The 25,792-nt window shown below is 45.4% G+C and overlaps 1 protein-coding gene across 2 annotated transcripts in view; it reads left to right on the top strand.

Moving 5' to 3' along the window:
* Positions 1-24,470, top strand: part of LOC139046927 (uncharacterized) — a 30,408-nt gene extending 5,938 nt beyond the window's left edge. The window contains exons 2-6 of one of the 2 annotated variants that reach the window (XM_070520858.1): positions 2,599-2,733; positions 15,387-15,492; positions 16,435-16,568; positions 19,506-19,617; positions 23,684-24,470. In XM_070520858.1, the coding sequence (XP_070376959.1) occupies positions 2,652-2,733; positions 15,387-15,492; positions 16,435-16,568; positions 19,506-19,617; positions 23,684-23,894 (645 nt within the window). In that variant the 5' untranslated portion in view covers positions 2,599-2,651 and the 3' untranslated portion in view covers positions 23,895-24,470. Of the gene's footprint in view, positions 1-2,598; positions 2,734-4,991; positions 5,144-15,386; positions 15,493-16,434; positions 16,569-19,505; positions 19,618-23,683 lie in introns of those variants that run through there. The other variant, XM_070520857.1, reaches the window with a different exon arrangement.
* Positions 24,471-25,792: the final 1,322 nt, after the last annotated feature.

Here is a 25,792-nt window from a genome sequence, read left to right as displayed (position 1 = left end):
CTACATCTATCGAAATTTCCCTCGCTTCCTAAATAATTATATAATACTAAATATTCATTTTTTGTTAATCGCTTCCATTTTTACTATGAGAGATATTATTACATAGTCTTTACACCTCGCGTAGATTTCGCAAAAGTTAGTTCTGCGGGCGAAAAACCGTGGCGAAAGCAAATTCCCGAGGTGAAGTGTTACCGCAATATTGAAACTGATAAATACAACCCCATCTTTGGCGTAGCTGTAATGCATCTCATCAGAACATAGTACATTTTTCATAATTTCATTTTGCAAACTTTTGCACAAAAAAGTTCCTCGAGTGCTCCAGTGTTGCCAGATGATCGCACAACAAACGGCCGCTTCTAGTATTGTGCGATGCCGCTGTATTTTTAGAAGTATTAGACAGTTTTAGTACTGCGTCATGACGATACGTACGCAGCACGCAAGGGCTTTGCGGAACGTAGGAGCGCGTCTCGCGTTGGGGCTTTTAGTACTGCGAAATGCCTACGTACGTAAGAGGGCGACGCCGGGCGCGTCGGAGCGCATTGGCCGTGTCCACCAGTACGTCGAACCGTCGGCCAAACTAGACGCTGTTGATCTGACTAACTAGATGTAACGTGTGGGCGCGTTCCCGCTTCGTCGAACTATATTTAGGCCTTTAAGAGACTCTACTTTTAATGCGGATGAAATGCACGAATCACATAGAGAAAAATAAAGACCAAACACTTGCTTTCTGGGGCTGGCACGGTCATTTCCGATCAACTGCGCCAAGAGTAGGTCGAGCCTTTCGCGCAAACAGCGCACGCTGAAGACTTTCGTAAAAGCAAAATTCATATTTTTGGTTAAACATTCCCACTTTGCAGGATCCTGGAAAAGGTTCTGCGCGTTTACTTCGCGCAGCAAAGCCAAGTCGTACGCCACGGAAAAGAACAGCCTTCCGCTGGTCGCCTTCGACACCGCCATTTTTCGAAACTCTTGACTCGCGCTCTCCCGAACGAACGAGAACCACGAGAGCAGCACGCAAGGCTCCCTACGTACGCACGCAAGAATCGGATGCGTGCGTACGCAGCGGCCGCGTACGCATCTCGTAGCGTTTGTTTTGCGTTCTGCACATGCGCAGTTTGCAGAACGCAGCGATCTTACGTACGCAACGCCGTTGCGTACGCTACGTACGCAGTACTAAAACTGTCTATTATCTAAAAAGACATAAATTTCATATGAAATTCCAGCTATATACGGAGCCCAATATTTCCCTCATATTAGCAAGATTTCCCTTATTCCCACATAGACCTGCCATTTACCTTAATGTGGGAAACTTCCCTAGAGTTGGCAGCCTTGGACTCAACGGAAACGAAGCCGGCGCAGTGCGCACGAAACCCTTTCCTGCCCTTTCCCTCCCCGACAGAATCGAAACGGCTCCACTTGGTTGCGCGTGTGGCGTGAGCGCGCGCCTATGCAGCTGGAATCCTTGCTAATGACTCACGTTCCGGCGCCGGCGCAGCTGTAAACTCATCAAACCGCCCTTTCCAGCAGCTGCTCTGCTCTGGGAGCAACTGTTTTTTTTTTTGCGTGACCACGACAACGCCACTTGTGAGCCAATACGAATTTCGCTTGAAAAATTATTAACGTCCCTAATTATAATTAATTAGAGACGTTAATTAATTAATTAACGTCCCTAAGATTTTTCTTTTTCACTTCAACTAATGCAAGCTATATCGCACTCCTTAGGTGAAGCACTTCTATACTGGTTATATGACATTTACGCTCACGATTGTATCGTGAACATTGTGACTGGCTAGGCGTGTTCCAATTGCGAGCGAATTTGCTGTCGGCCAGGCGTTCAGTGGTCGCGCTATTTTTCTCGTGTTTCTTCTTTTTAGCCAAATGTCAGAACTAAAGCATGGTTCACACTATCATTCATGGTTTGTTGGACTGCTAAGCACGAGGTCGCGGGATCGAATCCCGGCCACGGCGGCCGCATTCCAATGGGGGCGAAATGCGGAAACACCCGTGCACTTAGATTTAAGTGCGCGTCAAGGAATCCCAGGAGGTCGAAATTAATTCGGAGTCTCCCACTGCGACGTGCCTCATAGGATCAGATCGTCAGACTTGTCTTCGCCACGCCGAGAATTCTTTCTCTGCGCTGAGGCTTTTCTCGTTCCTCCGCTGTTGATGCATACGTCAATGTACCAAGAATCAATCGATTTTTATTACGAATTAAACAAATAGTGATACATACGCGTATGGAGGTCCCGAGGTTACAAACCGCACGAGCGCCCTCGTGGATCAACAGAGGATGTGAAATCTCGCGTGCACTCAGCGTTTTTTTTTGTTTCTTGCTTTTCTTTTCTTTTTTTTCCTGTACTTATGTTGAACACACTGTTAGGATCGGCTACATACAAACAGGGTATTTCGCTCGTTCTTTAAGGCTGTTCAGTAGCTTTTCTCGTATCGTGCACAACGCGCTGGAACACCCCTATCTATGTTTCTTTAATTTTTTTTTTAGTTTAGGGACCTGTGACTTTGCAATACTGATTTTTAAAACACAGATTGGTCAACCCCCCACACTGATTTCTTACGCTGATTCAATCTTCCTGATGGCAGGAACCTGAAGAGTGGCTTGCCTCAACTCGGCTGGGGCTACTGCAGAAAAGGACATGTCGACACGCCAGTTCTCAACCGCGGTGGTTCTGGGGGCATTCCTGCTCGGCTCCTTGCACCTAGTTTCATCCCAGCAACGTGAGTGGGCCTGAGAGCCAACTGTGCAGGATGCTTTGATTTGCAGGATTGCTTTGCAGGATTCTGCGAACTATATGCTATACATGCACACACAAGCGCACACACGCACATATATATATATATATATATATATATATATATATATATATATATATATATATATATATATATATATATATATATATATATATATATATATATATATATCCACTCTCTGGAAGCTAGAGAAACTTGCCGAACTTACCAACTTGCTGACATCTCGAAGACAGCGCGAAACACAATTTTCAAGCATACTCGAACTTGAGCCATAGATAACCCAGCAGGTTTCTTCCGCTCTCAATATCTTTTCTTTTTTTCTTCCTCTGAGCTCGCCTATTGAACTTCACCAGCAGTACTTGAGCCCTCACGCGTACTTTGGGAATAAGTTTCAGCGAAAAAAAAAGTCATTTCTCTGTATTAACTCATAGAGAGTTACACGAGAGAGCGATAGAAAACCTTGTCATAACTACAGTCATAGAGAGCCTTGCAATGAGCGTCAAATATATATATATATATATATATATATATATATATATATATATATATATATATATATATATATATATATATATATATATATATATATATATATATATATATATATATATATATATATATAGGCTAGGTTTATTTGGGAATGAAGGCTAGGAGTTGGAAGTACGTCGATCCCGTTACTTCATTTCCTAATTTCACTAAGGGCTAAGAGGCCATACGAATGATGTAAATTACTTTAAAGATTTACTGATCAGCGAAGACGTTTGTAGTCCTGACCTTGTTCGAAAGTTTAGTGTCGCTGAGGCATCGACGACTGAAAGGCCGTTTTCCTTATTAAAAAAACACATTCTGTTTTATGTCTACAAGTCGCCTTCCGACATTTAGATGAAAATTATTTGCCCTTTTGCGTTGTTCACGGAACACATAAGGGGTGTTGCAGAGCTCTCCTGCACAAGCGCGCGACAATTAACGATCGGTGTTTGAACCGCTGCGAATGCTCATTAGCTCTAGCGTTCTGCTGCTGGACTCCTGGTCGCGGGTGCGACTCCCGCCTGTGGTGGCCGCATTATGACGGAGGCGGGGTGCAAAAAGGCGCGTGCCCAGCGCTCGCTTATATGGGACGCACATTAAAGAACGCTGGGTAGTCTAAAATTTTTATTTATTGATTCAGCATTGATTTAGACACAGTGAAGGTCTTGGATGGCAAGGCTAAAGGCAGTACGTTGTCTGCCTGACTAAGGCCCTCTCACCCATACATTGCTCAACAGTGCGGTAGCATATAACGTACAGATAGTATACACACATATCAATAGCATGGATTAGACGTACATAGCATACATTGCAAACATATGTGCATTAATTACAACAATCACTGTACAACTTTCTAAGTAGAAGCAGTTTAGGATCAACAGAGTAATATGAACACGAAAAAAAACTTTATATATATATATATATATATATATATATATATATATATATATATATATATATATATATATATATATATATATATATACACAAGCACAAAATGAAACGCACTTAAAATAATTGTACATAAAACACACAAAAAACCAATTCGCACAATGTCAATCCGAAAGGGAAAGCAAATATTTTTTCATGGCACTTTTAAAGCAGTTTAATGATCTGAAGTTTTGCGCGATAGTGATCGTGTTAGGATGTGCATTTATGAAGGATGGGACTAAGTATGCTAGTTGTTTTTTACCGTAGTTCGTCCTTCACTGTGTCTAAATCAATGCTGAATAAATAAATAAATAAATAAAAATAATACAGGAGCCCTACAACACGGTGTCCCTCATAACCACTGCGCTCATTTGTTTTTGCTTTGTTTCTTTGCAACAAGAAACGTTACAGGGAAGTTTCGCAATACTGAACGCCATAATTTGAAGCCCAGGCGGTTCGAAGCGAACGCGTCTCTCCCGCCTCCACCCGTACTTACCACTTCGGCATCTTATAACCAGAGACTGTGGTCATTGGGCGCAAAACAACAATTCGCGCCTAAGTGTACCCGCGTTTGATCGGAAGTGCCCGATAAACGCACGTCGCGGTGGGCATGGCAACGCACGAACGAAGCCGCGGAGAACCTCCGCCATAGGCGGGCCGCACCCCTCGCGATGCTGCGCAGTTTCCGAGCCTACGTAACGTCCAGATAAGCTATCAACGATAACGTCCTCCTGCGGCGCGCGTTAATTATCAGTCGCGCTTGCTAATTTGACGAGGTGCTTCGTGCCCAACCGAGCGGCGGCGACGGAACGTGCGGCTGTGCGAATGCGAAGTGCAATGGCGCTGTTTCTTCGTCGCCTAGCGCTGCTCCTCGTCCTCATCTTGCTCCTGGAAGACGCCTCGGCGTCGGGTGAAGGTGCGTTCGCTTCGATCCCGTCGCTCCTTGTCGCGCTTTCGCTTCGCGTCGGCGACTCTCGACGGTCTTGTCCCCCGCCCGCCTGCGCTGCCGAGAAACACCGATTTCCCGCCGTCGGCTTCGGTATTTCTCGAACTGCGCTCGACATTTCATGCGCTTCCGGCAGCTCGAGCTTCGACGCGATGCGAAGGCAGTGGGGGCTGTTACTTGTCAGCTTAACGGGACTCGACTCGTATAGCGTGTGTAGTGTTCCTACTGTGTGCGCAACGTTACGCGTCCCGGTGTTCCTTCCTCTCTGCTCGTTCTCGTTTTGATTCTCTACGCGGGTGGGCGGATTTTCCCTTAGAGATTTGCTTACATGCTTCTCTTTGTTTTTGTGTATACTTTGGTTTTATATATATGCTTTGGTTTTATATATATTTGGTTTCACATCAGTTTTTCATAAAGTGTCCCCTGTTTGTAACCCTTTGCTTGCGGTTCGGAATTTCCCACCTATGGATCCCATGGTAATAGATTGGGATGGTGTAACCAATCTAATTAACGGCTTAAAAATATCTTCATCTGCAGGACCCGATGAAATCACGTCGAAAATTCTAAAATGTATACTGCCGTGTATTCATCTATTATTCTCTCCAAAATTTTTGAACGGTCCTTACAGTGCTCAATTCTACCCGACGATTGGAAAGATGGGAAGCTGGTTCCTGTTCACAAGTCAGGTACTACGCATTCACCCAAGAACTATCGCCCTATCTCGTTAACCAGCATTCCTTGCAAAATTCTAGAACATGTCATATATTCACACCTAGTTAATTTCCTGGAAACCAATTCATTTTTTAACCCTTGTCGGCACGGCTTTAGGAAGCACTTTTCATGTGAATTTGACCTATTATCATTTACCAATGACCTGTTCTTCTTTAATGCTGGCCTAGGTTTTGATACTGACTGCATTTTCCTCGATTTTGCCAAGGCATTTCATACGGTCCCACATAATTTACTAATCCTTAAGCTCAGCAAACTTAACATTTATCCTAACGTCTTATCTTGGATTATAGACTTCTGACTAACAGAACACAGTATGTAACAGCTAATGATTGCTCTTCTCCTTCCTCTGCTGTAACATGGGGAGTGCCGCAAGGATCGGTGCTGGATCCATTGATTTTGCTCGTTTATATAAACGACCTCCCTGACTGTATTACTTCTTCCTCTATGAAGCCCTTCGCTGACGACTGTGTACTTTACCACAAAATTACTAATCCAGCAGATGCAAGCAAACATCAAAACGATTTGAATAATGTGTCACTCTGGTGCAGTAAATGGCTAATGGCTAACGTAATGGCTAACGTAACCAAATGTAAAGCTATGCAAATTTCCCGCCGTTCAAAATGCAGTGACACGCGCCTATAATTTCTTAGTAGTAATCAGCTAACACCTGTTGCCTCATCTCGGTCTTCATATCACAAATAACCTCTCATGGCACACTCACATTGAGCACGTCTGTAATAATGCTAACCGCATGCGTGGATACCTGCGTCGTAATTTTTCATCTGCGCCTTCATCTCTTAAAGTAATTCTTTACCGAACATTGGTACGGTCAAAGCTCGAATACGCATGCGCCATATGGGATCCCGCTGAAGCCACTCTAACACTTGCCCTCAAATCAATCCAAAACCGCGCAGCTAGATTCATTTTATCAAATTACTCGCGTCATTCCAGCGTTACAGCAATGAAAAATGCCCTAAACTTACCCAATCTTTCATCCCGCAGAAAATGCGCTCGCCTTTCGCTACTTCATACAATTTTCCGCTTTAACCCTGCATTAAAAGAGCAGCTTCTCACATAGCCGTTTTATGTTTCATCTCGATCAGACCATTGCTTTAAGGTAGGTGTGCCGTCATGTAAGACTAAAGTTTACAGTGATTATTTCATTCCTCGAACAAGCACGGAATGGAACCATCTTCCCCCTGCCATTGCCGCCATCACAAACACTACTAAATTCAAGAACGCCATTCAACGTTCCTTTGCTTAAATCCAATGTTCTTTGCAGAAATTGTTTGTTATGTTTACCCCACCCTTTCTACATGTATACTATAGTGCCACCGGACCCTGAAAGTAAATAAATAAATAAATAAATAAATAAATAAATAAATAAATAAATATATGTTTATGTATGAATAATGGTAATAATAATAATAACAGTAATAATTATGCAGAAATCATTCACGATGATTCTCAGTGCAATCGACTAACATCAGACTGCGAGCAATCAATTGTCCACGATAAGTCCGACACGACACTTAATTGCGCTGTTTCTCGATGAAAAAAAAAAGCCTGCTTGCGCTTATTTAAGTGTGCATATATACTACGCTGTCTCAAAAGTCAGTGGGAAAACGGAAAGAACGGAAACATCGCTGTCGCTCGTTCAACTTTTCTGGCGTACGATAGCTCCGTATTCATCATATATACATAGTTTAGTGGATCTTCAAAAAGCGTGACACCTCAGCCTAGTCCCCCATCTTGTCTACGGGCGTTCCTCTAGCGCGTTACGTAATTTCACCCGAAACTCTCCGCTTTATTACTTTTGGGGGGGGGGGCAAGGGGGGGAAGGGGGGGCACCCACGCGACAAAAAAAAAGCGTTGGCTCAGTGTTCGTTTGAAGTATTAAGAGGTGCCTCTTACGTTTACTTTTTATCGATATGTCCTTGCCCGTTAACCGAAACGAGGGTTTCGACGGTTTCAAATCGCGCTTCGACGGCCGGTTATACACCCACCCTGGTTTCTTAGTGGCCTTGGTGTTGCGCTGCTAAGCACGAGGTCGCGGGATCGAATCGCGGGATCTAATCGCGGGATCGGCTACATTTAGATGGGGGCGAGATGCACAGCTCACTGCTGTGCTTGGTAGATTTAGGTGCGCGTTAAAGAACCCCGGGTGGTCGAAATTAATCAGGAATACCCCCCCGTCACTACGGCGTGCCTTATAATCAGATTCTTGTTTTGGCACGTAAAACCCCACAATTTTTACGGTCGGCCATGAACAATGGCTAGGCGCCAAACCCGCCCCCTTTATTTTTGCGGTGCTGCTTGCGTGCATGCGTCGTATGTTATCAGCTTATCCGCACACTCAGGACCCATCGGAGAGAGCGAGTTATCACTGTACAGCCGGTAAAAGTCCGGCTCCCTGAGCGACGTTTGCCTCCTCCACTACGCATGTTCTCGTGTTTTATGCCCATGTACTATGCGCGCGGATGTGTAATTTATTGTACTTTGGCCCAGATTTTATGTTTCATTGCGCACATTCGACGTTTTGAATCGTTCGGAAAATATTCGGAAGAAATTTGTATTTACGAATATAGAATATTCGATTCGAAGATCGCGTCGAACAGGGCACTACTCGATTCGTTATTCTTATTCGAAAGTTCTGTATATTGGGACACTCCCACTTCCTGTGCGCGCGTCTTTTTTTCTTTTCCTTCTTTTTCTTCTTTCTTTTTGTTCTTCCGCTAATTCCTCTTGTCAGCCGAAAAAAGTTCGTGTAAAGGCGGCCTCGGAGAGCTCTGTCATCCTGGCTTCTAACTAACCTTGCATCTTTCAGGAGGTCGCCTTCGTGGGATTCGTGTTTCTATAAATTACGCAGGTCCAACCCAAGTGTTGATATATCCATGTAAAGCGAAGCTTTCGAAAACCGGTTAATAAACGCTATAAGCGAAAACAAAAAGCGATTGCGACCTAATGGCTAGGGCATTGGAGCTGCTGTACTGGGAGCCCATTACACGCCCATCATAGGGCGCGTAATTCTTTCTTTAATAATATGAACCATACAACAATACAGTGGCAGCAGCCAGGGTAAGGACACTCGGCGAGGGCTCACGAAGAAAGCGTCGTTGTAAAATAACGTTTAGGGCGCGAGCTTGTGACAGACGCCGCGTTGATAACTAGGGACACTGTGAAATTCAACAGGCCACAGTTGCTCCATGTCTGACCACGGTCGGATCTCCCGACCACAGTCGGAAACGATGCCGTGTTGCTTGACAATCCTTTTGACGAGTGCTTTACGCGAAACGCACAGTCTTGGTAACTACAACAGTCGCATTCCGTTTATTCGACCCTTGCGGGACCACCAGTTTTTGTCGAATTATCCGATAGGTCGATTTAACAAGCGGTGGCAACATGGACTGATTCAAATAATTTTTTTATTGCTTGAAGTGGACTGACCTCATCCCCACACTACCTAAGAAGGGTAATACAATAAATACATGTCATCGTCAGCCACTGGCCGACTGACCTCAACACTGTCGCTGGCCCTGGCAAAATCCTCAAGAGAGACATAACTCAGGACCCGGTGCCAGTCGTCATTATCGCTTCAAAACAGTTTGGTGTCGTTACTGTCTTCAATTAGCGAAGTGGTGGCGCTGTATGCTGAAGGTCTTATATTTTCCCGTTTTCTTTTCGTTTTTTTTTTTTTTTGTAACCACGGCGTACATGAGTTGGTGAGGGTCGGGGTCGTTGGGGGTAGAATTAACGGAAGCGGCATGCTCTCGAGCAAGAACTAAAGGAGTTTTCCTTCCGTAGCGCTGTTTCGTTTCTCTGCGGTAGTTTCCTATGTTTTTGAATCAAGCGAGAAGTCGAATTAACCAATATCAAATTAACGGGCGTCGACCGCATATGGAATCAACAGACAATGAATTCAAGGAAAGCATGAAGAAATTTAAGTATTTATTTTTAAGGCGAATTGGTTTCTTTGACTCTTTCGGCCGTTTTCGTGGTTGGTTGGATATTGGCGGTAGGTCGCTGTTTGGACTAGGCAAGAAAAACGTTCGTTCTCTCGCTCACTCGTTCGTTCAAGCTATTCGCTTACATCACAGCGATAGAACTATCTAAAACAGCGAAAGTTGCAATCAAATGTAAAGTATTGTAACTTAGAGGGTGGTGCACTACTGTTGGAATCCATATTGATACAAGATCGATTGCTATGTTTAGAACTTCTTGGGCAAGAGACACCGCCTAGCTAGCCCCTCAAAGCTTTTGTCTGGCGCCAATTTCTCGAATCTAACATGAAATTCGCATTCTTCTTTGAATGTGTTTTATCGTCATATGTCTTTTTTCTGAGAGCCCACTGAGTGTGCGACATTGCTTGTAACCAGGGGCGTAGCCGGGGGGGGGGGGGGGCTTATGGGGCTTCAGCCCCCCCCCCCCCCCGAAATTTTTTTGTGCTGTCCATGCACCGCCGACCAAAGCAAACCCCGGCGCCGGAAATCATTCTGGATTTTGTCTAGAATGTCTTTTTCACGCTTGAAATGCCATTTTACCGGAAAAATTGCGAACTCCGGCTGGATTTCGCAGCAACGCCCATGCACCGGGAGCCACATAGCGCAAGCAGCCCCATCCGAGCACAAAGTTTCAAGGACGTTTTGATGGCGAACGGGCTCGCCGGGGCATCTCGCAGAGGCCGCGGAATCTACACTCTATCATGGAATCTACGGAGCGCGTGGATGTAAATTCCGAAACTTTATGGGTATAAAGTTCTCATAAGCTTTTGATGTGGAAGGTGCATTGACATTTCCAAACGTGTTCTTTAGATTTTGAATTGAGGAACTTTGTAAGTTTAATGTTCCCATAAATATTTGAAGCCAAAGGTTCATTAACTTTTCCAAAGTCGTACATCGGGCCATACAACGAGACAAGCCAAATCAACACACTATCAGACAAGTTGACAAAGCCCGCAGCGAGGCCCGATGAGACGAAGCGTTGTGGTGGTTCATTCGTGCCGTCATGTCACATAAAAAAATATTAACATTTTTTTCCACCAGCGCCAAAACATCCAGTGAAGACACTAAAGCCAGCCAAGGTAACCACGTTCTCATTCATTTTTTCTACTTTGATTTTTAATCGCGAGGACACATTGAGCCTCTTCAATTTTTTTCTTCTCGGTCCCCTACCCGCGGGCTGCCAGAGCCAGCCAGAGCGCATGCGTTTTTCTCGTGTTGCCCCGACCACCGCGCGGCGCACTTCGGTGCGCGTTCGGTTTTCTCTGGCCGCGTGCATTCTCGCCTGGCAGAATTTCGGACGCTTTCTAGCTAGCAGACGAGAAAAAGAAACAATGGTCGCTCGCCGCCATCACTGTGGGCACTCGATGGATTGCACCGCTTTCGCCTGAGTGCAACCTCTCGAGAAAGTCTTGTCTAGCCTGTGTAGGATACCGAGCAGTATGCGTATGGTTCTCGGTGGACCAAACGTCTCACGATTTCTTCGATATTCTTTCGGTAGCCAAATTAGGTGTCCAAAGTAGGCATTCGATTGTGGAGATACTTTCCTTTGCCTTTTTGCATGTCGGTGCCCCCGCCCCACAAAAGAAAAAAAAAGGACATTGTTGTGGCCCAGCAAATTGTCGCATGGTGAAAGTTCGATTTTTTTGCTTCTTGTTTTGCGGAAAGTAATGGGCCATGGGACGCTTCAGCTGCCGGATACTCTTATTATATTATTGCGATAGCAATTATATGGACACTCTAGGCCCATTCCTGCCGTCGCCGTCGCCCTCATGTTCCGCATAAAGTCCAAGGGCGATAACATCATAACCGCGCACCGCATGCTGTATGTGCGATTCACGTAGGGAGGGGGATGGGGGGCTGGAATGGGTGAGACGACGATGGTGGCTCAGTCTTGTGTGCGCAAGGGAGAAAAGTGAGGAGCAAGCGCGCCGCTTTCCGTCGCGCGCGATACATCAGGGGGAGTGGATGGAATGGGGGAGGGATCTAGGATTCTGTGAATCTGTGATTGCGCAACATGCTTATTTGCCTTGTTTGACCCATTATATTACCGTTACTTTTTCTTAGGTACGTAGATTTATTCGAGACTTATACGTACGTTTAGATATCTTGTTGCAATGTTTTATGCATTCGTGCAGTGAACTTTGTTTCCAGTGGCACTTTTTTGCCCTTTATCAAGCTGTATCTTGGAATTTGTATATTCCATTGTATCTTCGCGTTTCTAATGCACGAAGGCGAGTGAAATGAAAGTGAGCCCACCCATCCTGCGCAATTATGGTTCTGTTAATTATCTGCAAGGCCTGCGCGTCACACAGGCATCTCTCATTTACAAAAGTGACAAGCAGGTGTGAGGATAAATGTTCTTTAATGTACACATACACTAGGTTGAACATGGTTGCGAGACGTAATGGACGCTCCAGAAGTTCAGCAGCGTGATGCCGTGAGGTTTTTTACAGCTGAAGATGTTTCCCAAAAAGAAATTAGTGACCGTATGGCTGCAGTGTACATTGCAAGCAAGCAAGCAAGTAAGTAAAGTAAGTAAGTAAAGTAAGTATGTAAAGTAAGTAAGTAAAGAAAGTAAGTAAGTTAGTGCTTTATTTCCCATACACAATATGCATTTAAATATGAACAGGTCATGAGGAAAAAAGCTGCGTCAGCAGCTTGACTAAATCCTATTGAACATTGAACATTGCGTTTCAGTGGCCACTGTCAAGCGTAAGAACAAACGGTTCAAAGAAGGACGTGAAAGTTGCAAAGACGATCCCAGACCGCACCAAAGCCATCGTGCAATCACTCCTAACAAAATTGCAAAGGTTGATGAGCTGATGACACAAGAACGGAGGATAAGCATCGATGAACTGGCAGAGCGTGTGAACATCAGTCACGGTTCAGTTCACCGTCACCGTTCACACCATAATTCATGAACATCTCGGTTATCAGCTCTTGTGTGCGCTATGGATGTCCAAGATTTTGAACCACCGCCAGAGTACGGAGAAGTTCGGCGCTGCCTTTACTCTCTGATCCGGTATCACAATAAGGGTGACAATTTCTTGTCTGCAATTGTAATCGGAAACAAACCATCAGGCCACTACTATGTATACGAGTCTGAAACACGACGGCAAAGCTTACAATGGAAACATTCGAATTCACCACCCCCAGAGAAAGCAAAGGACGTCATTTCCGCTGCAAAGATGTTGCTGACTTTTATTTTTCGATTGTCAGGGGCCATTACTGATAGAATTTGCTAAATCTTGAGAGACTATCAATTGTTTCCGATATTGTGAAACGCCGGATCGGCTGCATGTTGCAATCAAGAACAAACTACGTGAAAAATTGACGAATGGGGTCATCTTGTTCTATGACAATGCCTGTCCACACGTCGCTGATGTGGTTAATACGAAACTGGCAAAGTTCAGCGGGAAGCGCTGCAACATCCGCCATACAGCTCAGGCCTGTCGCCTTGCGACTTCCACATTTTGGGGCACTCAAAAAAGCAGCTCAAGGGAACCAGATTCCTCTCGGACGATGACGTGAAAGTCAGTTGCAGACGTTTTGAAGCAACAACCCAAGGAGCTTTATGAGACGGGAATTACGCGACTTGTTAGTCAATGGGACAAATGTCTAAATGCTCATGGAGACTACTTTTAAATAAATTACCCCTTCTGTCGTATATTCGCATTGCTCACTTTCATTTGACTTGCCCTCGTATATTCTGCAGAACTCCTGCTTTTTATACGTGCTCTCTGTTGCGACGATAATTTAGGTGCAATTACTCACGATACATGACCGGTGACAGCTGGTTCTGCGTAATACATTGGGTCAGATGACAGCGTCATTGAGATTTTTCACTGGCCCTTGCATATGTACAAGAATGTAAACAAGGATCTTGAATGACAAAGTTTCATTAACATATTTGTCCTCAACTTGTTCATTTCATGGCCTTTACATTTTTCATATCAGCGGCATGCACTGCTTTGCTGGTTTCGAACTGATGTAGTTCTAAAGTTCGTGTGATATTTTCTTTACTTATTAAATAGACAAATACATGGAAGCATTGACATCAGTTATGTTGGGCACAATTATAGGCACACATGAGTATAATATTCTATGAAAAAAATACATATTTTGCTTGTATTGACAGTGCGTAGCATTCAAGAATTCGTTTGCAGCATCTTTGGTAATCACAATACAGTTATTATTCATGTATTTGACCCTAGGCAAATTCTTTAAGAGGAAGCTTTAGCTCGGGCCCAACTCCGACGCGGCCTATTCACATACATGTAAAACGCAGAAACGCTTTTCTGAAATAACTCTTCAATCGCTTTTAATGAAATTTGTTGCATTTGAGAGATTAAGTTACATTCTAGTGTCTGTTGGAAGCGGAATTTCGATTTAGGGCCTGAACTTTGTTTAAAATATTTTGAAAAATTCGAAACTCCGAGAAAAAGTAGGAGCATGAAGTTTACAACTTAATAGCTCTTCATCAAGAACAGATATCGTGGTTCTGTAAATGGCATCCATTACACCATTCAAAGCGGACAAATTCGATATGTCTATTTGAATTCGTTATGTTATGTAGAAGGGTTCTGCAAAAGCTTTATTTTCAAAATACTTAATTTTTTTAGACTCATGTGTAACATCAATTTTGTCCGCTGTAGATGTACTATTACGTGCAATTTACAGAATTGTGATATCAATTTTCATTGCTGATTTAGAGAGTTGTAAACGTCATTCTTTCGTTTTTTTGAAAATTTTCGATGTTTGCCACTTTTTAATAAAATATTGACGACCTAGATCGAAAATAAGAAACAAGCAATCACTAGAATTTAAGTTTTTCTTTTAAATGCAACAAACCTCATCAAATTTGGTTAAGTGGTTGCCGAGAAAAACGAATTTTCCTTCTACATGTATTTAGATAGGAGCATCCGACCTAATGTTTCCTCTTAGGAGGTGGCCGAGCTGCATTCTGAGCCCTCCCGGAACGAAATTTCTGGCTACGCCACTGCTTGTAACCTACTTGCACGCAGCTTGTCTTCTATGAGAAATGTGCAGAAAGAATAATTGCCGCATGTGACTGCAAGGATAAAAGTACATGCAGAAAAGACAACGGCGTCCTTAAGTTTATGGATATAGGCATCTTCAAAAGCACAAACATGCAATAATTGTTTAGTCGACATCTGCTCTCGTCCTTTCGTACAATGTGTGTCTTGGCGACAACGTGAACTTCTACAGTGCACGCGATATGACGAATTGTCGAAAATTGTCTGACGTCGCACCGATAAAAGTATATCTCGTAGGCCTGGAGTCGCAGGCCTGGAGGCAAGCCTCTTTCAACGGCGAATAGGTTTGTTTTCACAAGGAAGCCTCAGGTTTACAACACATGTTTTTGTTATACTTCGGGATACCCCGCGTTAGTCTCTTTCTTCATTCTTCTTGTTCAAAAATGTTACTCGCTTTTTTTTTATCTGCCTTTCACAACGCAGGACCGAAATCGCAAGATTGTTATCCAGACCTGATCTCTGGGTGCTACAGATATTACCATAACAGGTTGTGGGAAGATTTGAACGGAAACTACGAAAGAGCTTGCAGGTACGAACGTTCACTGGCGTTTTTTTTTTCTTAAGGGTACGAAAAGTCGCAACAGCGCTGACATCTTGCATGGTCAGGTGTGGCCAGGTGTTTTGCTGAGCGGTCGAATACACTTGTGCTCCGCTTCTAAAGTGAATCTTCCTTTGCTTCTTCGGGTAGGTTTCGTCAATAGGTGTGTCATCCGGGACATTTATTTCCCCCTGGAATAGTTCGTTGGCGTAAATAATGATCTGCAGAAATGAGATTAAACAGCGCGGATAAAAAAGGGACGCGAAGAAACACGCGCCACAGACAAGCGCTTGTCTGTGGTGGGTGTTTTTTCTTTTTTCGCGCTGTTTGGTGCGAGTCCTTGTTTATTTCGCGCTTTTAAACCTCAATTATAAATATGAACCGACTATATAGCCCTCATCGAGATGTCATAAATAATTGTCATATATAACGAAGTTAATTTAAACTGTCTCTCGCCAATACCAGCATGTAAAGAATAAATATGTACTTTTAACGAATGCTGTATATAACGGAGTTATTATCGTGTCGGTTGCAGCTTCCTTTAAATAACGAGGCTCGGCTGTATTATCTACGACATTTTGATAATTATCTTTCTAAACAATTGCTCTGGGCGGTATGCTGTAATTTAAAAATTAGCAAGCATAACCTTTGGCCGGAAAATAAGGTTCCAGCATCAGCTTCGAGAAACCGGGATTGGAAGTGTACCGTGATATGTTTCGCTCTTCCACTTAATCTTTTTCTTCTGGGCTGCATCCTTTTGCAACGCGGAAGTACACTAAGTGGAACGGCGATGCGTTTCGCCGGGGAGTCGTACGCCAGGCCTGTGGCCACGCCGAACCGCTGGGAAATGTCTTAACCGGAAAAGCCAACTGTAGCCCCGCTGACACCGCAGCCGTTCATTGAGATCTTGCCCTGTCCTTCGCTCTCCTTCAGGAACGTGACGGCTAAGTATCCGTGCCACCAGAGGTTAGCCTCATGCCCGGAGTCAGTGAGATCGAACTTCAGTCGCCAGGAGAGCGGATACGAAGCCCTTCGCGACCTTATCTGCGACCGCAACGCCTTTCAAGGTAAGAAATGCCGCGTCATCTTTTCTAACACGCACAGAGCTTTGCCCTTGGAAGTCATATGTCTCAAAGCTTTAATTTCTGCTCGGTCTCCGTACGGTAACACTCTTTTTAGATCGTTCGTGAGATCCATACCGCAACTTACCGAGCTATTCACACTGTCACCATTGTAAAAAGATATAATGCATGTTCGCAACATTAAACTGAACGTAAGTAATTTCTTTTAACCCTTATATCTCGTCCCATTCAGCGCAATAGCTGTCAGCAAAGCTGTGTACTGGAGTCGACATTAAATTACAGCAAGGCGCGATATCTCTGGACCAAACCTAAATATTTCTGAAGCGTGGCTGTGCATCTTGGAGGAATTTATATATATATATATATATATATATATATATATATATATATATATATATATATATATATATATATATATATATATATATATATATATATATATACACTTTTTTTGCAGTCTGGACTATATATACAGCCAACACTGATGTACTGTTTACTGACTGAAATCCAAAACTTGACGGCAGCCAGTATGGCACTGAAATACGTATCCACAAACGCGGAGTGAATCATCGAGTGACATGTAATTACATTGCGGATCCCCCACGGTGGCCTTGTTCATAACAATAATCAGCGAATCGCTGGTTACTTTTGTATGTTTTATCATGTGACACAAGAGGCGAGCGTACATCATCGCAGTCTTGTGGCGTGTGGTTTTTTGCGTGTGTTAGGCGAGGGCACTTGAGGTCACGTGCCCGTGTCCGAATCACTCGTACGGCATGCTCCTATTTACACTCGCCCCCATGTGGATCTATGGTGCCTTGATACATCGTTTTAGCAACAACAATCGGTCAAGGTTCCTCTGTAACGTTTCTCTTAACTAGCGGTCTACACTGCGTGCACACGTGCATTTTCAAAAGCCACGGGACTACGTTCTCAAACGAGCACCGAACTTTATTTCAACAGTTTCAAAAACGGATTAGCAATGTCTGGTTTAGGCCTGATTATTTAGGCCTAATGCGGGACATACGCGTTTCGCGCATGTACCGCATTCACCGCACGTTCTCAGGCATGGGGTTCTCGAAGTTCAAACACGCTTCTGAAACGCTTCTCAGATTTTTTTTTTTTACAGTTTATATCCTCTAAGGAAATTCCCAGCTGACGGAGTGCTTCTCGGAATGCGTAAACGGTCGAAACAGCTGAAGCCGACGCAACGGAAACACGTTTAGCATTATCGCTTATATCTTTTCAATCGTACTACCAAACTCTGGTACTACTGGCACGCGTTACTTCGCTGTTGTTGTGTAGCAGAAACGAGCCCATTACTCGATCAGTTAGGTGCCGCGTGCAGAGACATGGGGGCCAAAGTGACTGGCACGCGCGACGCAAGCGAAGCTAAGTTACTCCCGTGTTAATAAATGCATCTTAACTTGAAGCCTTTGCTCGGCTTAATTTAAATGACGCCTGTCGTGAACGCGCCCAACGAAACGGAATGCGAGCCAGAGTTTATGCCAGCGTCATATAAATCAAGTCAAGCATGGGCTTGAAGTTAACATGCATTTATGAACACGGGGGTAAGTTTCGCTTCCCGCGCGCAGTGTTCAGAGATGGGCGTCAGGATACGTGTGTCCATCCGAACAGGAATAGTCGCGTCTGCGAGGGCTCGCTACTGCTCACTATGCCATCGATAGGCATCATTTATCGGACTGAAAAGTGGTGAATTCACCAAGAGTTCTAAGGCCTACAAATGTGCAATCCGGCGCAAAATTTCTTTCGCGGGTTCCTTGTTCGCTGGTGGCAAATAAACGCGCCGTGCGCGCGCGCTCGGCGTTTCTCTCTCTCTCTCTCTCTCTCTCTCTCTCTCTCTCTCTCTCTCTCTCTCTCTCTTTGAGCTGTGTGACACGGCATCGTGGTGCATACACGTGGCCTGAGCGGAGCGCAGGGTAAACGTCAAGCTAGTCACGTGTCGGCTAATCCATTCTTTGGTCGCTGACAATTAAAACCGACGCTCTCTTTCTTCGGCCTCCTCACGTGCAAGGTGTGGTGCTCGCAGGGCCGTTGGCAATTCAAGCTGCTCAGGAGGCCCGTGTCCCGAGATGAAACCATGCTAACCGCTTTCTATGCACCCGTCTCCGGGCTAAACTGCCCCTATGTTTAAACGTTATTCAAGCTCTTGGCTGCGATAACGTCAGCCGGTACATCCAGTATCTTTCCGCAAAGTCTTATTCGTTTATGTCGCTTTTCTTGAGTTCGCGCAGCGCCGGAGGTGTAGCCAAAAGCTGCATCCACATCCCACTTGACAATGCGCTGCGCGTCCCGATCCTTTGTATACGTATGGCGGCAGTGGCACAGTTGCGACCTCTCGATGCATCGGTGTAACACGGCCGAAAGGGTGCGGCTTGCAGCGTGCATTGAAAACGGTGTCATCCACCGCGGCGCCACTAGCCGGGGACTGCCTGTCCGGGATTGGCGTAGCAAATGCGTCAGGAACGGGCTTTGAAGGTCGTCGCCCGACGCGTCCCATCCCCGGCAGCTAGCGCCGTTCAGCCCAGCCAAGCGGCCGAGAGTGTAACTACGGCTGTCACATTCGCTCCCTTTGCAGGTCACCTGACACGACAAGCCACATCTTTTTTTTTTTTTATCCAGAGGTCGTAGGTGTAAATACGGATCCCTTTATAATGACCTCTCTTGAAATGAGTGACCGTGACGCTTTTCTGTTTTCTGGTAACCAACGTCTACTTCTATCCATCACTTCTATGCCCAATCGTTGAAGCTGTCGCGCTATCAGTTACGCCAATCGTGACCTCGGACTCGAGTGACGTCAATCGGAATGCGTCTGCATTAATACAAACAGTTTTTCAGAGCCAATAACGATCAATTCCGTTTGATATATATTGATTTTACTTTCTCGTGGTCGTGCTGCAGACTTCCGCACAGCCTCCGAGTGCCGAGACATAGAAAAGTCTCGCATCTGCGAGGAACGGAACGGAGCTAATCCGGAGGGCCTTAAAAAGGATCCCGCCAACTTCGGCTGTAGGTAAGTTTTCTAACAGTCAGTGTCCTACAAAACAAAATCAGGTCTCGAATACTCACCTCTCGTTCGTGGTGTGACCACCGGTCTCTTTAATACGCCTGTAACAACTAAGCGTGCACCGTACGTCAGTTGACACCGACACCCCGTTACATCACCTGCGCCTCGCAACTGCTTACACCAGTACGTTCTATTTCAAATCAATCGTGTGTCCTCTCCGCCATTCTTATGCGGCCACGACGACGATGACGTATCCCACCTATACGCCCTAATAGACAGTTTTAGTTAAGCGTACGCAACTATAGCGTACGCTATACGCTATAATATAGCGTGCGCTAAGCAGCGCGAGTTTTCTACAATTTTAGTTGGCCGACGATATCTTCGGATCTCTGAGGCCATATGCCGTCGTTGTGGCTATTTCGCGCCAGTAGCGATAGGTGGCGCTGACATCTCGAACGTTTCTTTCGTTAGGCTTCGACTTGTTCGAAACGGGAAGCGATCTCGAAAACACCACGAAGTTATCCATAATACTCTGTCGTCGAAGCGGCCTGAGACTAAGCGAAAGCTGTTTACGCAGTCATTTGCTACGAACGAAGTGCATTTTACAAAAGCAACGCCAAATTCAGTTCGAAGCGGGCAGCCGGGACCGCCGCCATGTTTCCCGCAAACTCCGCAAACAACGCAAAAACGCTAACGCTAAATCGTTTGCGTTGCGTACGCCCGCTATAGCCGCTATTTCGTTTAGCGTTGAGCGCATGCGCAGTGACGACCCGCTATTTTTTAGCGTACGCAATGGAATAGCGTACGCTATACTAAAACTGTCTAATAGCTGGACTGTGCAGAACGGCCTTAACTGCTTTTAGTACGGATCACTATTTACTTCGACGCGGAAGCATCAAATGGCCCGTTGAGCGAAAAAGCCGGCGTCTGTAGCAGCGAAACGGCGCCTAAATTCCCATTGGCTGCGTCACGAGCGCGCCTGGACGGAGCAGAACGGGCGAATCGGAACACCGGCTGGCCGCTAGCGCGCCAGGTGTTGCGTAAGGGGAGAGGGCATCGCCGCGACGCCACGTCATGACGCCACGTCACGACGGAACAGATAGAGCGACGCGGCGACGCAGGGCGAGACAGTCACGTGACGCGCGCGTTCGGGTGCCGCCTTCTCGCTCTCGGAAGCAGGCGCACGGTCTCTCTCTCTCTCTCTCACCCCAATTAGGCTTCGTTGCTGCGTGCGCCTGCCGGCCTTGGTGGTCGCTGCTGCTACCTCGGCCCCTCGTCCGGCAAGCTATAGCTTCGATGGCATGAGGTGTCTTTAGTTTCTCACCAATATCGTCCAAATTATTCCGGTCTATGCTAACGTAGAAACTGTGCAAAAAAGTAACCCGCATCAGTTTAAACGCAAATATCGATAGCATACCCCCGCAGCAAAACTCAAGAATATTACTCGCGGCGCGAAATTCGAAGGACAGCTCAGCGACGTTAGATTGGAAGTCAATACTTTCGCATTCAAAACTCATAAGAAGTGCTTAGGCGTCCTCGGCTTTTTTTTTTATTTCCTACTTCCGGCACTTCCAGTAATTTGACTGAGAATCTAAATAAATAATTTGCCTCCCGAAGACGCGCCCGAATTGAACTTTCCCTTTTACACTCAACGAATTCCATTCAGGTTAATAGTGGCCCAACAAAAGCGTATCTGTACACCGTGCGCATTAGAAAATGCAAGGCCTGACGCGTTCTTTTAAACGGGACAGTGCAACTGTAAGCTCCAGGATACTCCACCATAACTCTTTCCAGAAAATTCTCAACAAATCTCACTCAGGTTAAGCGCCCACTTCAGGGTAGCAGTTCTCTATTTCATATATAAAGGGAGATCATTTTTAATTTTTACGTAATTTTTAAACCTCGCCTGTTCCACAAAGCATAATGCTTGTCCTTGAGTTGATTCGAAGGGGCGGACATTACTAGCACAAGAAATTGAAACGCTCATTCAACGAAATTAAACATTTATTAATTAACTTGTTAATTAAACAGTTTATGGTAAATATTGCAACTTACGAATTCTAGCCGGTGAGTTTGCAAAAGCCTATCCTATTACAAAATGACGCCAGTTTGGAGATATGTGCCATCAAACTCGCCGTAAAAATACACTTTTGTTCCACCTATTTTTTTTAGCGAAACGCTGTTTTACTCATTGAGGCACAAAAGTAACTGGAACGCCCATGTTTCTTCTCCCGCATGAAGCAACCTCTTGGAGGAGGCTGCAAACAGGAACATATCCAAACCTAAACACACTAAGCAAGATGTTTCCCACCCAGTATAGAGACATTTGCCCCTGGTGCGGCGCCAAGCCCACCTTATATCACGTTACATGGGAATGCGTGCAGAATCAGCAATATCTTCAAATAAAAGACCCGAGTGCGGAGCAGTGGGAGAGGGTGCTTTCCAGCAGCGACCCGAAAGTCCAGCATGGACTAGTAAGGCACGCTCTCCGAGTAGCCACTCTCAGTGGTGCCCTGGAATAGGGGCGTCGACCCTGCGCAGATGGGGAAGAAGACCGTGAAGATGGCCGACCACATCTGCCACCGCTAATTTCTACCCGATTAGAGCAAATAAAGTTTTTCCTCCTCCTCCTCTCCCGCACATTGGGAAATATCTCGAAACTTGGGTAACCCTGGAAATCCATTTCAAGTGGATACGTCTTTCAGACTCGCCGGCTACAATTCGCTAATAGCAATATGTGCCGTAAAGCAGTTATTTAAGAATTAATTAATTGATTAATTTGCGTTAAAACTTGAATGTGTGCTTTGGTTTCTCCTGCTAGTAATGACCGCCCCTTGGGATAACTCTGCTGAAGGACAATGGCTTACACTGTCACCGGCGATATTTAAAAATTTCGTTAAACTTAAAAATTATCACCCTGCACTCCCCCCCTCCCCCCCCCCCCAAAACGAGGAGTGTAACCGCATTCTGTTGTAAGCGTGACACTGTGAGAGAGATGCTTCACACTATTTCCTTTTTCAGGAACTTTGCGGCAAATTTCATTCTGTTATGTATAGGAGTTGTCTTGCGTGAGTGTTCTCGTGTTTCCCGCGTATTTGAAAAAGAAGAGCCTAAAGCTTTATCATTATCGTGACTGTGTACCTACAAGCACCCAGAATGCTTCGCTGTACTTTCTCGAGCAAGGTCGCAACGAATTAACTCAGGGTTTAACTCAATTTAACTCAGCGGCGTAAGAGAGTGAGCAAAGACTTTATTTGAAAACAAGGTATTGACGGGTGACCTCGTTGTTAGGCAGCCACGAGCCCCTGGGCCCCGGGCGGCTTCGTCAGCTCTCTTGACGACCTTGGCCTGCAAGTCAAGGTCGGAGCTGAGCAACACGGCCTCCCACTGCTCAGTATTGCTTATTTCGTGATTTGTGTGATTTTCCGCTGGGCGCGACCACATAATATGGAACAGATCCGCGTTTTTTTTACAACGGTTACATGTAGGTAAATGATTTCTGTATTCCACAAGTATTCCTCAATATGAGGCGCGTAGCCCTGCAGCACAAGCCTGACTCTGCACCTGTTTGCGTCAGAACGCTTCCCAATATTCTTTCCAGCAACATTGAGGAAATTCCATGCATACAGGTAAAATAGGCGCATAAGGAGAGCGTTTATGTATCCCACGCGTACAATGTAAAATAATTTACACCCTAAAAAGTTTAAAACGGTGTAAATGTGTAAACTCGCACCCATAGGGTGTCTGTTATATAGATAACACCCTAAGGGTGTGAGCTATAGACACATTTACCCTTTTTCACTTTTAGGGTGTAAATTATTTTACAGTGTACTCCAAAGCGAAGAGCATAAAGCATTGTTTTAAGCGTGTCAAAATGTTTGACCGTAATCCAGCAACCTTGCTGCAAACGTCACTCCGGTTAAGAGGTTACGAAAGAAGAGTGTTTCTGTTCTTCACGCATACATCAAAAAACAAATGCATAGACATTTTTTTTTTTATCAAGCGTAACAATGAACGTGTTTCATCGTATATTTCCGGCCTTTTATTCTTTGTATGATTGTTGCATTCGCAGGCTCACGTCGGCCACGCTTACGTGTTTCGACGAGTCATTCACGCCGGATTGCCGGATGAGCCAGAAAGCGGCCAAGGCGGCATTCGGCAAAGGTCAAGACATCCTGCTTGCCCTGGAAGGCTGCAGCTCGTCGGCGGGGTCACGCTTCATTTCGCAGTTGCTCTTGCTTGGCGTAGCCACCTTAACTCTTGCGCGTTGCCTTAGCAACTAGCGTGAGTCAAGCAGTCAGCATTGCAGGAGGCTATCCGGGTCCCTGCAGCAACAACAAACACCGCAACATATACTGCACAACAAGAGCAACGAATAATTCAGACATTTTCCCGAACACTGTGGAAGCTGCTTTGCCTTTCAGCGCTAGCACTTCACTCAGTTTTCTTTTCTTTTATTTTTTTGTGTGTGCGCGTATGTGTTTTCTCTGAGGCTCCGATACCTTCATTACACACCGACATTATTTGCGCTGTAGGTTCTCGAGTTCAGGAATTGTACCGCTGTCATTGTCGTTCCAAGTGGTCTTAAATGTCATGCGTAGCCAAGTTGACGGCGTTTTTGTTATTGCAGTGGGCACAGTGCACTGACGCCATCATTTCGCCACTCAGCGACTACTATGCGTTCTGATGTTGCCTTTCTTTTAATGACTGTGTACTGTCATTAAAAAGGGTCTTTGCTTGCGCACTGACTTAGTATATATTCGCAATTCACTGCCACACGTTGTTGCTGTTACGTCTGTCACCACTTCTGGAAAAGTTGAGGATTTCACCCGGAATAAACGAGTCGTTATTTCATCTGACCTACGCTCTGTCTGTGCAAACGGAATGAGAGAGAGAAACATTTGTCGCGATTTTTTTGTCCGCGTCGTCGTCATGTGTTTTATGTATCCATTTCCCGCTTAGTCTATAATGGAAAGTAGCGCCCTTTCAGAAGAGGGCGCTACGGGACCTGCTTCTAAAGGAATGTCGTATACGTGTATTTATTTACGCGAAAACTAACTTTGATTACGAGACTCTAATTCGGTCACGGTGCACACGTTCGAGTACAGTGGAGGCAATGAAGGATAATCGCACACGTTGAACGACGGCTGCATTGAACACCAGGGGAGGTGTTCTGCAAGGGTCCACCTAGTGGACACGTCCATTTCGTCTGCTGCTGAAGCGCTGATTGGCTGTGACGCCTGGCGGCTGCGGACGCGCAGCGCAGCCCAGCCAATCAGAACTTCAAGAGCGGACGGAATGGCCATGTCCGCTAGGTGGACCCTTGCAGAACACCTCCCCAGCACAAGCATAAGGGCGGCCCCCAAGGGTTGCCTCGTGCCACGTGAGGGGGTTTTTTGACCCTCCCTATGCATTTGCTTGGCAGTAAATGTTTTCACTGTCAAGCTCCTCTTCTCACGTGGCACCACGTGCCTTGAAACGAAGGAAACGCCCACTAATATTGTACGAGCTCAGGGACGCGTCAAAGCTGCCGCCATTTTAATAGATGCGATGGCGTGAAAACAAGCGCGAACGCATAGGCACATCTCCCTCGTTCTGCGCGCCTTCTTCAAAATGAACAGAATGCATACTATAAGCAACGCAGGTGCTTCTGGTGTATTAAATTCTACGTGTCTGCGTGTTCGTTTATTTCGCGTCGTATTGGACCTGTTGTTAATCCGTGCCAACAAGCCCTATCCACGGTGCTCTTGAAAAACGCTTAAAAAAGCGCCGACACGGAGCGCACGGACGATTCTGAGCCTTTGAGCTCTCCTTCGATCGTGGGGGACCCGCCGTGGTTGCTCATTGGCTATGGCGTTGGGCTGCTGAGCACGAGGTCGCGGGATCGAATCCCGGCCACGGCGGCCGCATTTATATGGGGGCGAAATGCGAAAACCTCCGTGTACTTAGATTGAGGTGCACGTTAAAGAACCGCAGGTGATCAAAATTTCCGGAGTCCTCCACTACGGCGTGCCTCATAATCAGAAAGCGGTTTCGGCACGTAAAGCCCCATAATTTAATTAATTTTTTCGATCGCGGGAGCTCGCGCATTGGAGGGACTGAAACGCTCATTGACATTCATGAACTCATGAACGCATCAGAACGATTCCACAGATAAATGAAACTCGTTTTCTGGATCATA

The sequence above is a fragment of the Dermacentor albipictus genome, chromosome 6 (assembly GCF_038994185.2).
Source record: "Dermacentor albipictus isolate Rhodes 1998 colony chromosome 6, USDA_Dalb.pri_finalv2, whole genome shotgun sequence".
Classification (NCBI taxonomy): Eukaryota; Metazoa; Arthropoda; class Arachnida; order Ixodida; family Ixodidae; genus Dermacentor; species Dermacentor albipictus.
This window is presented reverse-complemented; position numbering and strand designations above follow the sequence as displayed.